This window comes from Pseudophryne corroboree, chromosome 1 (genome assembly GCF_028390025.1).
Source record: "Pseudophryne corroboree isolate aPseCor3 chromosome 1, aPseCor3.hap2, whole genome shotgun sequence".
NCBI lineage: Eukaryota > Metazoa > Chordata > Amphibia > Anura > Myobatrachidae > Pseudophryne > Pseudophryne corroboree.
The window spans coordinates 1,131,743,001-1,131,755,854 of record NC_086444.1 but is presented as its reverse complement, the minus strand read 5'-3'; the positions used below and the strand labels follow the sequence as shown (position 1 = coordinate 1,131,755,854).

Below are 12,854 nucleotides of genomic sequence, written 5' to 3'. Positions count from 1 at the left end.
CTAGAGGGCCGCAGATTCGGCATACAGGACTGGGTCCTGGTGACCACGGATGCCAGCCTTCGAGGCTGGGGGGCAGTCACACAGGGAAGAAACTTCCAAGGACTATGGTCGAGTCAGGAGACTTCCCTACACATAAATATTCTGGAACTAAGGGCCATTTACAATGCCCTAAGTCAGGCAAAATCCCTGCTTCTACACCAGCCGGTACTGATCCAGTCAGACAACATCACGGCAGTCGCCCATGTAAATCGACAGGGCGGCACAAGAAGCAGGATGGCAATGGCAGAAGCCACAAGGATTCTCCGATGGGCGGAAAATCACGTACTAGCACTGTCAGCAGTGTTCATTCCGGGAGTGGACAACTGGGAAGCAGACTTTCTCAGCAGGCACGACCTCCACCCGGGAGAGTGGGGACTTCATCCAGAAGTCTTCACGCTGATTGTAAATCGATGGGAACGGCCACAGGTGGACATGATGGCGTCCCGCCTAAATCAAAAAACTAGAGAGATATTGCGCCAGGTCAAGGGACCCTTAGGCGATAGCTGTGGACGCTCTAGTGACACCGTGGGTGTACCAGTCAGTTTATGTGTTCCCTCCTCTGCCTCTCATACCAAGGGTACTGAGAATAATAAGAAAACGAGGAGTAAGAACAATACTCGTGGTTCCGGATTGGCCAAGACGAGCGTGGTACCCGGAACTTCAAGAGATGATCTCAGAGGACCCATGGCCTCTGCCGCTCAGACAGGACCTGCTGCAGCAGGGGCCCTGTCTGTTCCAAGACTTACCGCGGCTGCGTTTGACGGCATGGCGGTTGAATGCCGGATCCTGAAGGAAAAGGGCATTCCGGAGGAAGTCATTCCTACGCTGATTAAAGCCAGGAAAGATGTAACTGCAAAGCATTATCACCGCATATGGCGGAAATATGTTGCTTGGTGTGAGGCCAAAAAGGCCCCAACAGAGGAATTTCAACTAGGTCGATTTCTGCATTTCCTACAAGCAGGAGTGACTATGGGCCTGAAATTAGGCTCCATTAAGGTACAGATCTCGGCTCTGTCGATTTTCTTCCAGAAAGAACTAGCTTCACTACCTGAAGTTCAGACGTTTGTGAAAGGAGTGCTGCATATTCAGCCCCCGTTTGTGCCTCCAGTGGCACCTTGGGATCTCAACGTGGTGTTGAGTTTCTTAAAATCACATTGGTTTGAGCCACTTAAAACCGTGGATCTAAAATATCTCACGTGGAAAGTGGTCATGTTATTGGCCTTGGCTTCAGCCAGGCGTGTGTCAGAATTGGCAGCTTTGTCATGTAAAAGCCCTTATCTGATTTTCCATATGGATAGGGCGGAATTGAGGACTCGTCCCCAGTTTCTCCCTAAGGTGGTATCAGCTTTTCACTTGAACCAACCTATTGTGGTGCCTGCGGCTACTAGGGACTTGGAGGATTCCAAGTTACTGGACGTAGTCAGGGCCTTGAAAATTTATGTTTCCAGGACGGCTAGAGTCAGGAAAACTGACTCGCTATTTATCCTGTATGCACCCAACAAACTGGGTGCTCCTGCTTCTAAGCAGACTATTGCTCGCTGGATTTGTAGCACAATTCAGCTGGCGCATTCTGCGGCTGGACTGCCGCATCCTAAATCAGTAAAAGCCCATTCCACAAGGAAGGTGGGCTCATCTTGGGCGGCTGCCCGAGGGGTCTCGGCTTTACAACTTTGCCGAGCTGCTACTTGGTCAGGGGCAAACACGTTTGCAAAATTCTACAAATTTGATACCCTGGCTGAGGAGGACCTTGAGTTCTCTCATTCGGTGCTGCAGAGTCATCCGCACTCTCCCGCCCGTTTGGGAGCTTTGGTATAATCCCCATGGTCCTTTCGGAGTTCCCAGCATCCACTAGGACGTCAGAGAAAATAAGATTTTACTCACCGGTAAATCTATTTCTCGTAGTCCGTAGTGGATGCTGGGCGCCCATCCCAAGTGCGGATTGTCTGCAATACTTGTACATAGTTATTGTTAACTAAAGGGTTATTGTTGAGCCATCTGTTGAGAGGCTCAGTTGTTTTCATACTGTTAAACTGGGTATAGTATCACGAGTTATACGGTGTGATTGGTGTGGCTGGTATGAGTCTTACCCAGGATTAAAAATCCTTCCTTATTATGTCAGCTCGTCCGGGCACAGTGTCCTAACTGAGGCTTGGAGGAGGGTCATAGTGGGAGGAGCCAGTGCACACCAGGTGACCTAAAAGCTTTCTTTAGTTGTGCCCAGTCTCCTGCGGAGCCGCTATTCCCCATGGTCCTTTCGGAGTTCCCAGCATCCACTATGGACTACGAGAAATAGATTTACCGGTGAGTAAAATCTTATTTTCTCAACTAGAGATGGTAGAGTTTAAGAAAGATGGAGATATCTTTCCAAGCTTTTTATGCAGGTATTTACACCGCTCCTGTGTTTAGGGTTAAGCTTTACAATTTGATATGTGTTCATATAGATTTGTCCTCATATATCGTTGCTGCAGTCAGGTCAAACAGCCCCTCTTGGCGCGCCAGGTCACGTGAGAACCTTCTAGCATCCGGCGTCTTATTTGACGAAACTGCAATGTATCCGCAATGTAATGTGACTAGGATGCACAAGGAGACTGTGCTGATTAATGTAATATATGACTCTCGTATATGTATGTGCGACTGAGTCTCTGAATCTGTACACGAGGTGCTACAATGTAGAAACCAAAGCTTTGTTCCAATACAAGTTCAATAGTGCTCCGTATACACACTCCGTCACACACAATATACAAGTGTCATTTACCAAATTAATCAGCACGGTCTCCAGTGTGTTGCGAATAAGGCGCATTTTCTGCAAAAAAAGACACCCGGTGTTAGCAGAGTTGCACGGGTCCTGGTGGCTCACTCGCACTACATGGCGTATTGAGGCTGGATGTATGAGGACACATATGTAGTTTACAGCAAAAAATGACGCAGATATTTCACATAAAATACTTGTCAGATGTTCTTATCTCATTATTTCCTAATAGACATCATTTTTGTTCTACAATATTCTCACAGGCTACTGGTAAGATGGATGAGAACCAGTTTGTCGCGGTGACTAGTACAAATGCTGCCAAAATTTTTAACCTCTATCCCAGGAAAGGGCGGATTGCAGTCGGCTCAGATGCTGACGTGCTTATTTGGGATCCTGACAAGAGTAAGACAATTTCTGCCAAAAGTCACAAATCGGTAAGTTCATATGTTTTGTTAGTTTATTTACCACGACTCTAAGGAATATTAATGCACAATGAAATACTAAAGAGGGACAATTATAGTTTGATATCCTTAATTAAAGAGTATTTAGGGCCCGTCCGTGGCTATGACATTGGTGGAGTTAGTACATTTTAGTCAATGCTAGCACCAAAGTGAACAATTCGTATGAGTGTTAGTATTGCCAATTTAGGCAGACACCAAAACAACTATAGGCTGTATGTACTATTACTCATCAGCAGCATGTGGTCTTTGTGATTGATAGGCCGTGGAATACAACATATTTGAAGGGATGGAGTGCCACGGGGCTCCACTGATGGTAATCAGCCAAGGAAAGATTGTGTATGAAGACGGCAACCTTCACGTCAACCAAGGAATGGGGCGGTTTATACCTCGGAAACCATTCCCAGAATACATTTACCAGCGTATCAAGACGAGAAACAAGGTTTGTTCTTCATATTCATTACCACACTCTTATATCTCATCTTCCTACTGTATTCTGTATATCTTATAGGTGGTGTTACACACAGGGCAGTGACGACATGCACCAAGGTGGTGGGTGGGAACTTAAGGGGCCGTTTCTGATTAGCAGGTTTATATGGCTGTCTTTCAGTCTCCGTCTGTGTGCGCAGCCATGGGACAGCACATGTAGTCTTGCTTTCTCTGGCACATGCTCAGTTGGCAGATACCTGCCAGACCTGCATTTTTACCCGAAAACGAGGCTGTTTCTACGGCAAACACACAAGTTTCGCTGAACCTGCGTGTGTTTGGTTGAAAAATATTTTTTTTCCGGGGGAAATTAATTGAATTTCCCCCTAGTCGGCTTCCTGAAAGATCTTTGTTCCGTACTTTGCCCTGAACTTCAATATACAGTATGTGACTATGTCAACAACATCACCTTATAGACTGATGTAAGATCACATTGGTGCATCGCCATTGATAGATTACCTGGCAGCCTGAACCATGTTATGTCGGCACAATTGTGCGTCAGAGCTATGTAATGTAAGCACTGTAGCTGATTACTATTATTCTTAAGCAAAAGAGGAAAATGGTGACTGCTTAGTCATACATAGTATACAGTTATTGCACAATATTTTTGAAGGTACTTTACTTCCTTACAACAACTGTCATTTCTTGTTATGTACCTGACAAAGGTATTACACAGTCTTTGTCATCAGTTGCTATCTAGTAAGTCAGGGGCAAGCGTCATATTGTAAGGCAATGATATCAATGAAAAACAGTCACTCCTCATGTGGTGTTTTGTAATTAGGATGTTTTCATATCTTCACTCCCATAATATTTGTGATTATTATATACCTAAAAAGCAATATTGATCATTGCCTGGTGCAGAATTTGCTACTGAGAAACACTGATGATTAAAATGTCAACATCATCAATATGGACACCTTCAGATCGGAGATGTTGACATTGGGGGTAATTCAGAGTTGATTGCAACAGCAAATTTGTTAGCAGTTGGGCAAAACCATGAGCACTCCGGGGGGGTGGGGGGGGGGAGCAGATATAACATGCGCAGAGAGAGTTAGATTTGGGTGGGACGTGTTCAAACTGAAATCTAAATTGCAGTGTAAAAATAAAGCAGCCAGTATTTACCCTGCACAGAAACATAACCCACCCACATCTAACTCTCTCTGCACATGTTGTATCAGCCACACCTGCAGTGCACATGGTTTTGCCCAACTGCTAGCAAATTTGCTGCTGCGATCAACTCAGAATTACCCCCCCATTGTCATAAAGTCAGCATTTCCTTGAGGGTTAAGATTAGCTTTAGGGTTAGGAACAGGACGGGAGGTGGGAGCTGGCAGAGAAGTGCGGAGCATCTGAGGATGGTGGGAGCTGGCAGATAAGGAAGGAAGCATTATAAGTAGGGAGTGGGAAGACAAGTGAGGGACACCTGAGTATGGTGGGAGATAGTAGAAGATGGAAATGGGGAACATTGGGGAAAAGTGATCCGACTTGCGGGATCTCTGTTGGTGGACTCAGCAGTGGGAGCCATGTGTCCGAGGTGTACTGTAGCAGTGTTCCTGTCTTTGTCGTGGTTGCATTGCAGTACAAGCATTTAACATATGGTGCTGTGCCCTGTATTGTGCTTTGTGAATAAATTTACGATTTTACACTATGAGGCGCCCTCTCTTTATGCTTCATTGACAGATACTTCACCCGAGGGATTCCGGGTATTCACAAGAGAGGAGCAGCGGTCCAATATTGTTAAACGGACTCTAGTGTTTCTTATAGACTGTAGTGTTGGTACCCAAAGTCTATTTGTGGTTAAAGGAATGAATTAATTACTAGCATGTGTAGTGATTAGCGCGGTGTCTACATTGTATCAGAGATATTTCTACTCCATGTCCAAGGTGCTCTTAATGTGGGCTCATATAGACCTTTTGAGAGGTCTTTTAAAACAAGCAACTTTTTTTTACCCTTCTAGAATTACTGCTGAATCTGTCTCACCCATCAACAGAAATTAGCGTAAAAAGGGAAGTATGACATAGGATTAGTTCCCTGTATACTGTATTATTAGGATGTAGGCTTTAATGGAAATGTGCAGGACTCTACCCATTGCAGAATTTACTTCCCCCTGATATTTTATATATTAATAAGATGGTTATTTCCAGGTGAGCGGATTGCAACCTGTGTCCCGTGGGATGTACGACGGACCAGTGCATGACATCCCAGCCATTCCAAAGTATGCAACCCCAGCCCCCTCTGCTAAATGCTCACCCACCAAGATCCTGCCTGCACCCGTCAGGAACCTTCACCAGTCAAACTTCAGTTTATCAGGTAAATCATAGCTGTAAACTGTACTATGTGGGAAAACATTATTGGCTGTCAGCTATGATGCTACATCTGGGAGTTACAGCATGGTTTGGATCATTTTTGTGTTTTTTGGTTACACCTCGCCAAGAAATCAATGTTGACTACTTTATGGGTTTAACGTCATCTGAACCAGGTAGGAAAGCATCTATCTCATTGATGGGCTGCCAAGGAGTATTATAAGAGTTTGGATGTCTTTACTATTATAGCAAATGTCAGATATGGCTAAAACATAAGTGAAATATGGCTAAAATACAAATAGATACAATATAACAAAGGATATTGGAAAACAAAATCACAAATGTATTTAAGGAACATGCTGTAGCCTTATTTAGTCAATCATTCTCTTTTATAAACCAATTTGAAGCATTAAGGAGCTAAGTCTAATCATTGATGTGAGTGATACTGTATAAATGGCTTTCTTTTAAATACTTTTATCTTTAATCCTACAAAATAATGGCAGAGAAGACACATGGGTGTGATTAATCAGAAAGTAATTCTTGACCACTCTTGATCAGCATTGACTTCACATTACATTGAGATTCGGAACTCGCAGCTCATCTTTCACAATCCTTGTTAGAAGCAATATACAGTAGGATTATTTTATATCGGGACAGGAAGGTAGCTGCCATCAGCCAGCACCTACAATATTTGTCCATGCCTCTGCATTGAGTACATGACAGACACTATGATAATCAAACATCTGCAAAAGGTGATTCTTGTTACAATGGAAACTATAAATTAATTTAATTATTAATAACTGTAAAAAATAAAATCCTTGTCAATGGTGGACTATATTAATGGGGTCTGTGGCAGTCCCGTGGGACCCATGGCAGTAAAGGAGTGGTCAGTAATAATCCGGTTGGATTATCCATTATGCCCATAAATGCTATCTCCCTGTGTATCTGTAGGTTATATAATGGGGTTATGGAGATGTGCGGCCAATTGAACGGTAATTCTTTTGCTTGGTGGTCGGAGCGACTGTCAAGGTCTGCCTGTATATTTCCAGTTTTGGAGGCCTAGACAAATATTGAAATCAGGACTAGAGATGAGTAAAGCTGGAAGAAAATGTTGCACAAATCAAACAGGCCATCTCGCAGATGGGCACAGTTACCGGCAGTGGTCTACAAAGGCTTGACCATCCAACACTGGATCATTAAACTTGTGTTTAACTGATTTCTAGTCTGTGACTAGAGCTGGAATGACAAAGGCCAATTCATTGTGCTGTGTGATGTGGTTGGGGTAGGACTGGGAACATTTAAGGCCAAGTTCTGCCGGGGAAACGTACAAAATGTTGCAACCAAATAACGACAAGAATGTTCCTCAGAACAGATTTGGAGATTTCGTTCATCTCTAATTGTGACTTTGATATGAGATAAATCCTCTGCTGTTTACTGCAGAATTGTGGCATGTAGGTATTGTAGACAACAGAACTCAAAATTTGTTCGAAAAGAATGTTGGTGCCTGATCAAACATGAAAAAGGATGTGGACTTTGGGGCCATGGTGGTGACCCCGAGCTAATGTTAGTGGTAATCCAGCCCTTTGTCTTGTCCTTGCTGATATATTCAAAGCAGCGCCGTTCACCTTACAAAAAGCAGGCAGAACAATTCTGACATTATTGGAGATGGTGGACAGGAGACTAGTCATTACAGATTTATATTTGGACAGTAGCTCAGGCCATGTTTGACACATCCACGTTAATATTACAAAAGCTGATGTAGAATAAACAGTAAATGTAAGTCTTGACGATAAATCCAATGAAACATTTTCACAAATTCTCATCACAAATCTCCATTTCAGCATGTTCCACAAACGCACCCACTAGATGTAACACAGAAGGCCTGACTCAGAGGTAGACATCCAAGCGCCCACAGCTGCCTCTATCAGCGGCATGTCTATGACTTTATGTAAATGCAGCTACAAAGCCGTTCCTTTGTGTACATCCATGCATCCCAATGTGCAAGGAATGAGGCACCAACTTTCATCTTACCTAAAAGCAATTGGTGCATTTCTAGATGCACCTTCAAAACCTTGCACCTGCCCAAAACACTCCAGTATGAGGGACCATCTCCGTGCATGTGCTGAGACACCTCCCAGTCACCAGCCAGGAACGCACACTACGTTTTCTATACACTTCTCCATGCGTGCGTCTGAAACCGCAACTGCAACTCTGTACGTAAACAATCGGGGAGGCATGCATGGAACAACAAGACACTATGCGGTTCATTTAATAAGCCTTGGATGGAGATAAAGTACCAGCCAACCAGCTCCTGTCATTTTTCAATCCCAGCCTGTGACAGCCAATCAGCTCCAGTTAGGAGCTGATTGGCTGGTACTTTAACTCCGTCCACCTTATCTCCATCCAAGGCTTAATAAATAGACCCCTATATCTGATATCGCCAGTGCATCCACCTCTGAATCAGGCCCATAGAGCTTAACGAGATACAGACTTCATTCATTCTGTAATGTTATCTCTTCACTACCTTTCAGGTGCACAGAAAGATGACAGCAACCCCCGGCGCACAGGACATCGCATCGTTGCGCCCCCCGGAGGTCGCTCAAACATAACAAGCCTTGGTTGATGAAGCTGAATGATGAGTATGGAGAACGATCACCATGGAAATAAAATTCCAGTTTGTGTCCCGTGTTATTGAGCCCACAATTTTTTTGCTACCGATTGGAAAAAAAAATGGTTTGTTTTGTATAGGAAAAGGTGGTCGTAGTGTGATGACGTGCTTGGATCTACTTACCTCACACTTGTCCATAGGTCACCTTAAAGCATGGATCACACATTGCCGTTTTAGACTAGAGACGTCATCTTTGTCATGTAGCTAAAGAACTGTTCCTTTGCACCATTTAGCTGTACGTTACGTTGGTAGTGCATGTTATTTTTTAATTAATATTATTTATTTATTTATAAGATGTAGCCTGTATTAGAGTTTTAATACATGCCAGCCATCATCTAGACACGATGCCATAAACTCTGCCACCGATAACTAAAATATGTGAACAACTTTTATGTATGCAGTAGGTTACGAAATGTATTATGTTTACTTTATTTTATATCTTCTTATTGTTACTATACCACAGCAGACGTTATCATTCATGTAAAAATATGATAATCTGGCTAATTGTACAGTCTTGTCTGTTTTCACCATGCGGGATCCTGAGAATATTCACACATACAGCTTTCTTTGAGCCATGCAACGAGATGAGCCTGTTTGCATGGGGTTTTTTGATACTGTAAGTCTAGTTTAGCGGTCTGATTTTTACAGTTTTGTACAAAGTTTCTTTTTTCGGTTTGTAATTCACATTGCATTTTTACTTAGGGTTGCGTACGACATTCTAGATGTAATTCTATTTCGGAATTCAAAGTGTATGAAATAAATAATATGAACATTATTAAATTGCAAATGGATTTATTTTTTTGTGGCCTATTATTTGGGATGCATCTGTCAATCTACGCTCTTACATTTTTCATACTGTAGGTCAGGCCTGGCCAACCTGTTGCTCTCCAGCTGTTGTGAAACTACAAGTCCCAGAATGCCCTGCCACAGTTTTGCTACTAGGAAATGCTAAAACTGTGGCAGGGCATGCTGGGATGTGTAGTTTCACAACAGCTGGAGAGCCACAGGTTGGCCAGGCCTGCTGTAGGTAATAAAAAATAGGAGTCAACTTGACTGAAACAAAGAAATCAGAAAAAAGCATTGCTGTATTGGGATGCGGTCAGTTTACCGGCTGTCGGGATCCCGCCATTCAGGAGACTAATTCTGGAATCCAGACACCTGCCCATAAACCGACAGCCGGAATCCTGATGACGGCCCGGTATTCCCATTTGGTTGGTGGATCAACGCCACCAACTGAGAGGGAATAGAACCTCTGGGGAGCGCAGTAGGCCTGCCAGGGACTTGCTGCCGGGATTCCGGCAGATGTGATGCTGTGTCGGTATAGTGACAGCCAGCATCCTGTCTGCCGGGATAGTATATGTATCCCGCTGTATTTATCACTTGTTCTGACACTAGAAATGTTTGGAACCAATATATAGTGTAGGCAAAAAAGTCTAAACACCCTTGTGTTTGTGCTAATGTTATCAGTATCCAGATGATATATGGGCGGTGTCTAGGTAGACCGTCAATAGCGGGATACCATGGTCGACATGCGTTAGGTACAGAAGGTTGACAGATGAAAGGTTGACAGTGATTAAAGTCAACAGGTTTAAAAGGTCAATATAGAAACATAGAAACATAGAATTTGATGGCAGATAAGAACCACTTGGCCCATCTAGTCTGCCCCTTTTTTATTTTATCCTTTAGGCAATCTCAACCCTTTTTTAACCTTGATTCTTTGTAAGGATATTTATATGCCTGTCCCAAGCATGTTTAAATTGCCCTACAGTCTTAGCCTCTACCACCTCTGATGGGAGGCTATTCCACTTATCCACTACCCTTTCTGTGAAGTAATTTTTCCTTAAATTTCCCCTGAACCTGCCTCCCTCCAGTCTCAATGTATGCCCTCGAGTTCTAATACTTCTTTTCCTTTGAAGAATGTTTCCCTCCTGAACTTTGTTAAGACCCTTTATATATTTGAAAGTTTCTATCATGTCTCCCCTTTCCCTTCTCTCCTCCAAACTATACATGTTAAGATCTTTTAGCCTTTCCGGGTACGTTTTGTGATGTAGGCCATGCACCATTTTAGTTGCCCTTCTTTGTACACTCTCTAAAGTATTTATATCCTTCTGGAGATAGGGTCTCCAGAACTGGACACAGTATTCCAGGTGAGGCCTTACCAATGACCTATACAGTGGCATTATCACTTCTTTTTTCCTGCTACTGATTCCTCTCCCTATGCAACCAAGCATCTGACTTGCCTTTCTCATTGCTTTGTTGCATTGCTTTCCTGCCTTCAAGTCACTTGAAATAGTGACTCCTAAATCTCTTTCCTCCTCAGTAGTTTCCATTATAGTACCCTTGATACTATACTTAGCCTTTGGGTTTTTGAGACCCAAGTGCATGATTTTGCATTTTTTAGCATTAAACTGTAGTTGCCACGTTCTTGACCATTTCTCAAGCCTACCTAGGTCATTAATCATTTGTTTGACCCCTCCCGGTGTGTCTACCCTGTTGCATATCTTTGTATCATCTGCAAAAAGGCATATCTTCCCTTCAATACCATCTGCAATGTCACCAACAAAGATATTAAAGAGAACTGGACCAAGTACAGATCCCTGGGGTACTCCACTGGTAACATTTCCCTCCATAGATTGCACTCCATTAACTACGACTGTCTGTTTCCTATCCTGCAACCAGGTTCTTATCCATTTAACTGATTTATAATCCACCCCCAGGCTTTCAAGTTTATTTAGCAGTCTGCGATGTGGGACAGTGTCAAATGCCTTACTAAAGTCTAGATATGCTACATCTACAGCTCCCCCTTGATCTATTATTTTCATCACAGAGTCAAAAAAGTCAATAAAATTTGTTTGGCATGATCTCCCACCAGTAAATCCATGCTGTTTTGGATCCTGTAAGTTGTTTGATTTAAGATATTCCACTACTCTTTCTTTTAATAGTTTTTTCATTACTTTCCCTACTACTGATGTAAGGCTTACTGGTCTGTAGTTACTTGCTTCTTCCTTGCTTCCACTTTTGTGCAGTGGAACTACATTTGCTCTTTTCCAGTCCTCTGGAATAGCACCTGTATTTAGTGACTGGTTAAATAAATCTGTTAAAGGTGTAACCAGCACATCTTTTAGCTCTTTGAGTATCCTTGGGTGTATCCCATCTGGTCCCATTGATTTATCCACTTTTAGTTTTGAAAGTTCTGTTAGGACCTTCTCCTCTGTAAATGTATTTTCATCTACCTTATTTTTATGAATGTCCTTGCAATTTAACTGTGGCCCCATCCCTTCTTCTGTAGTAAATACTGAGCAAAAATAATTATTTAGGTGATCTGCTATTGCCTTGTCTCCCTCCACCAAATGCCCACTCTCTGTCTTAAGTCTTATTATTCCTCCATTTGATTTTCTCCTTTCACTTATATACTTAAAAAAAGTTTTGCCCCCTTTATCTACTGACTGGGCCATTTTCTCCTCAGCTTCTGCCTTTGCACGTCTGATCACTTTCATAGCATCCTTCCGTCTGTCCAGATACACCTCTTTGTCGTTATTATTTTGAGTCTGTTTGTATTTCCTAAAAGCCATCTTTTTTGCTTTCACACTAGTTGATACTACTTTTGTGAACCACACTGGTTTCCTTTTCCTGGTGCTTTTCCTAACCATTTTGATACAAAGGTCTGTTGCACTTAGTAATGCACTTTTCATTTTTTTCCACCTCTCCTGCACTCCTTCCAAGTTCCTCCAGTCTGCCAATGAATCACTTAAACATCTCCCCATTTTTGCAAAGTCTGCATTTCTAAAATCCAACACCTTTGTTTTTGTGTGAGAGGAGTTGGATCCTGTCTTTATACTAAACCATACTGCTTGATGATCACTGGATCCCAGGTGCTCACCCACATATATATCAGATATCCTATCACCATTTGTAAGAATTAGATCTAATATTGAGTCTTTGCGAGTGGGCTCCCTCACCAATTGCTTGAGAGATGCTCCCTGTAAGGAATGTAGAAATTTGCCACTTGTAGCTGAACTTGCAAAAGACCCCTCCCAATTTACATCAGGTAAATTAAAGTCTCCCATGATTATGACTTCTCCCTTAAAAGCCATTTTAGAGATGTCCAACAATAGGTTCCTGTCCAAATGACAGTGGTCGACACACGTTTT

General features: G+C 42.8%; 1 protein-coding gene across 3 annotated transcripts in view; it reads left to right on the top strand.

The window, feature by feature from the left end:
* Positions 1 to 9,498, top strand: part of CRMP1 (collapsin response mediator protein 1) — a 141,089-nt gene extending 131,591 nt beyond the window's left edge. For 2 of the 3 annotated variants that reach the window (XM_063923438.1, XM_063923457.1), the window contains exons 11-14: positions 3,052 to 3,222; positions 3,509 to 3,688; positions 5,877 to 6,042; positions 8,567 to 9,498. In XM_063923438.1, the coding sequence (XP_063779508.1) occupies positions 3,052 to 3,222; positions 3,509 to 3,688; positions 5,877 to 6,042; positions 8,567 to 8,658 (609 nt within the window). In that variant the 3' untranslated portion in view covers positions 8,659 to 9,498. The other variant, XM_063923447.1, reaches the window with a different exon arrangement.
* Positions 9,499 to 12,854: the final 3,356 nt, after the last annotated feature.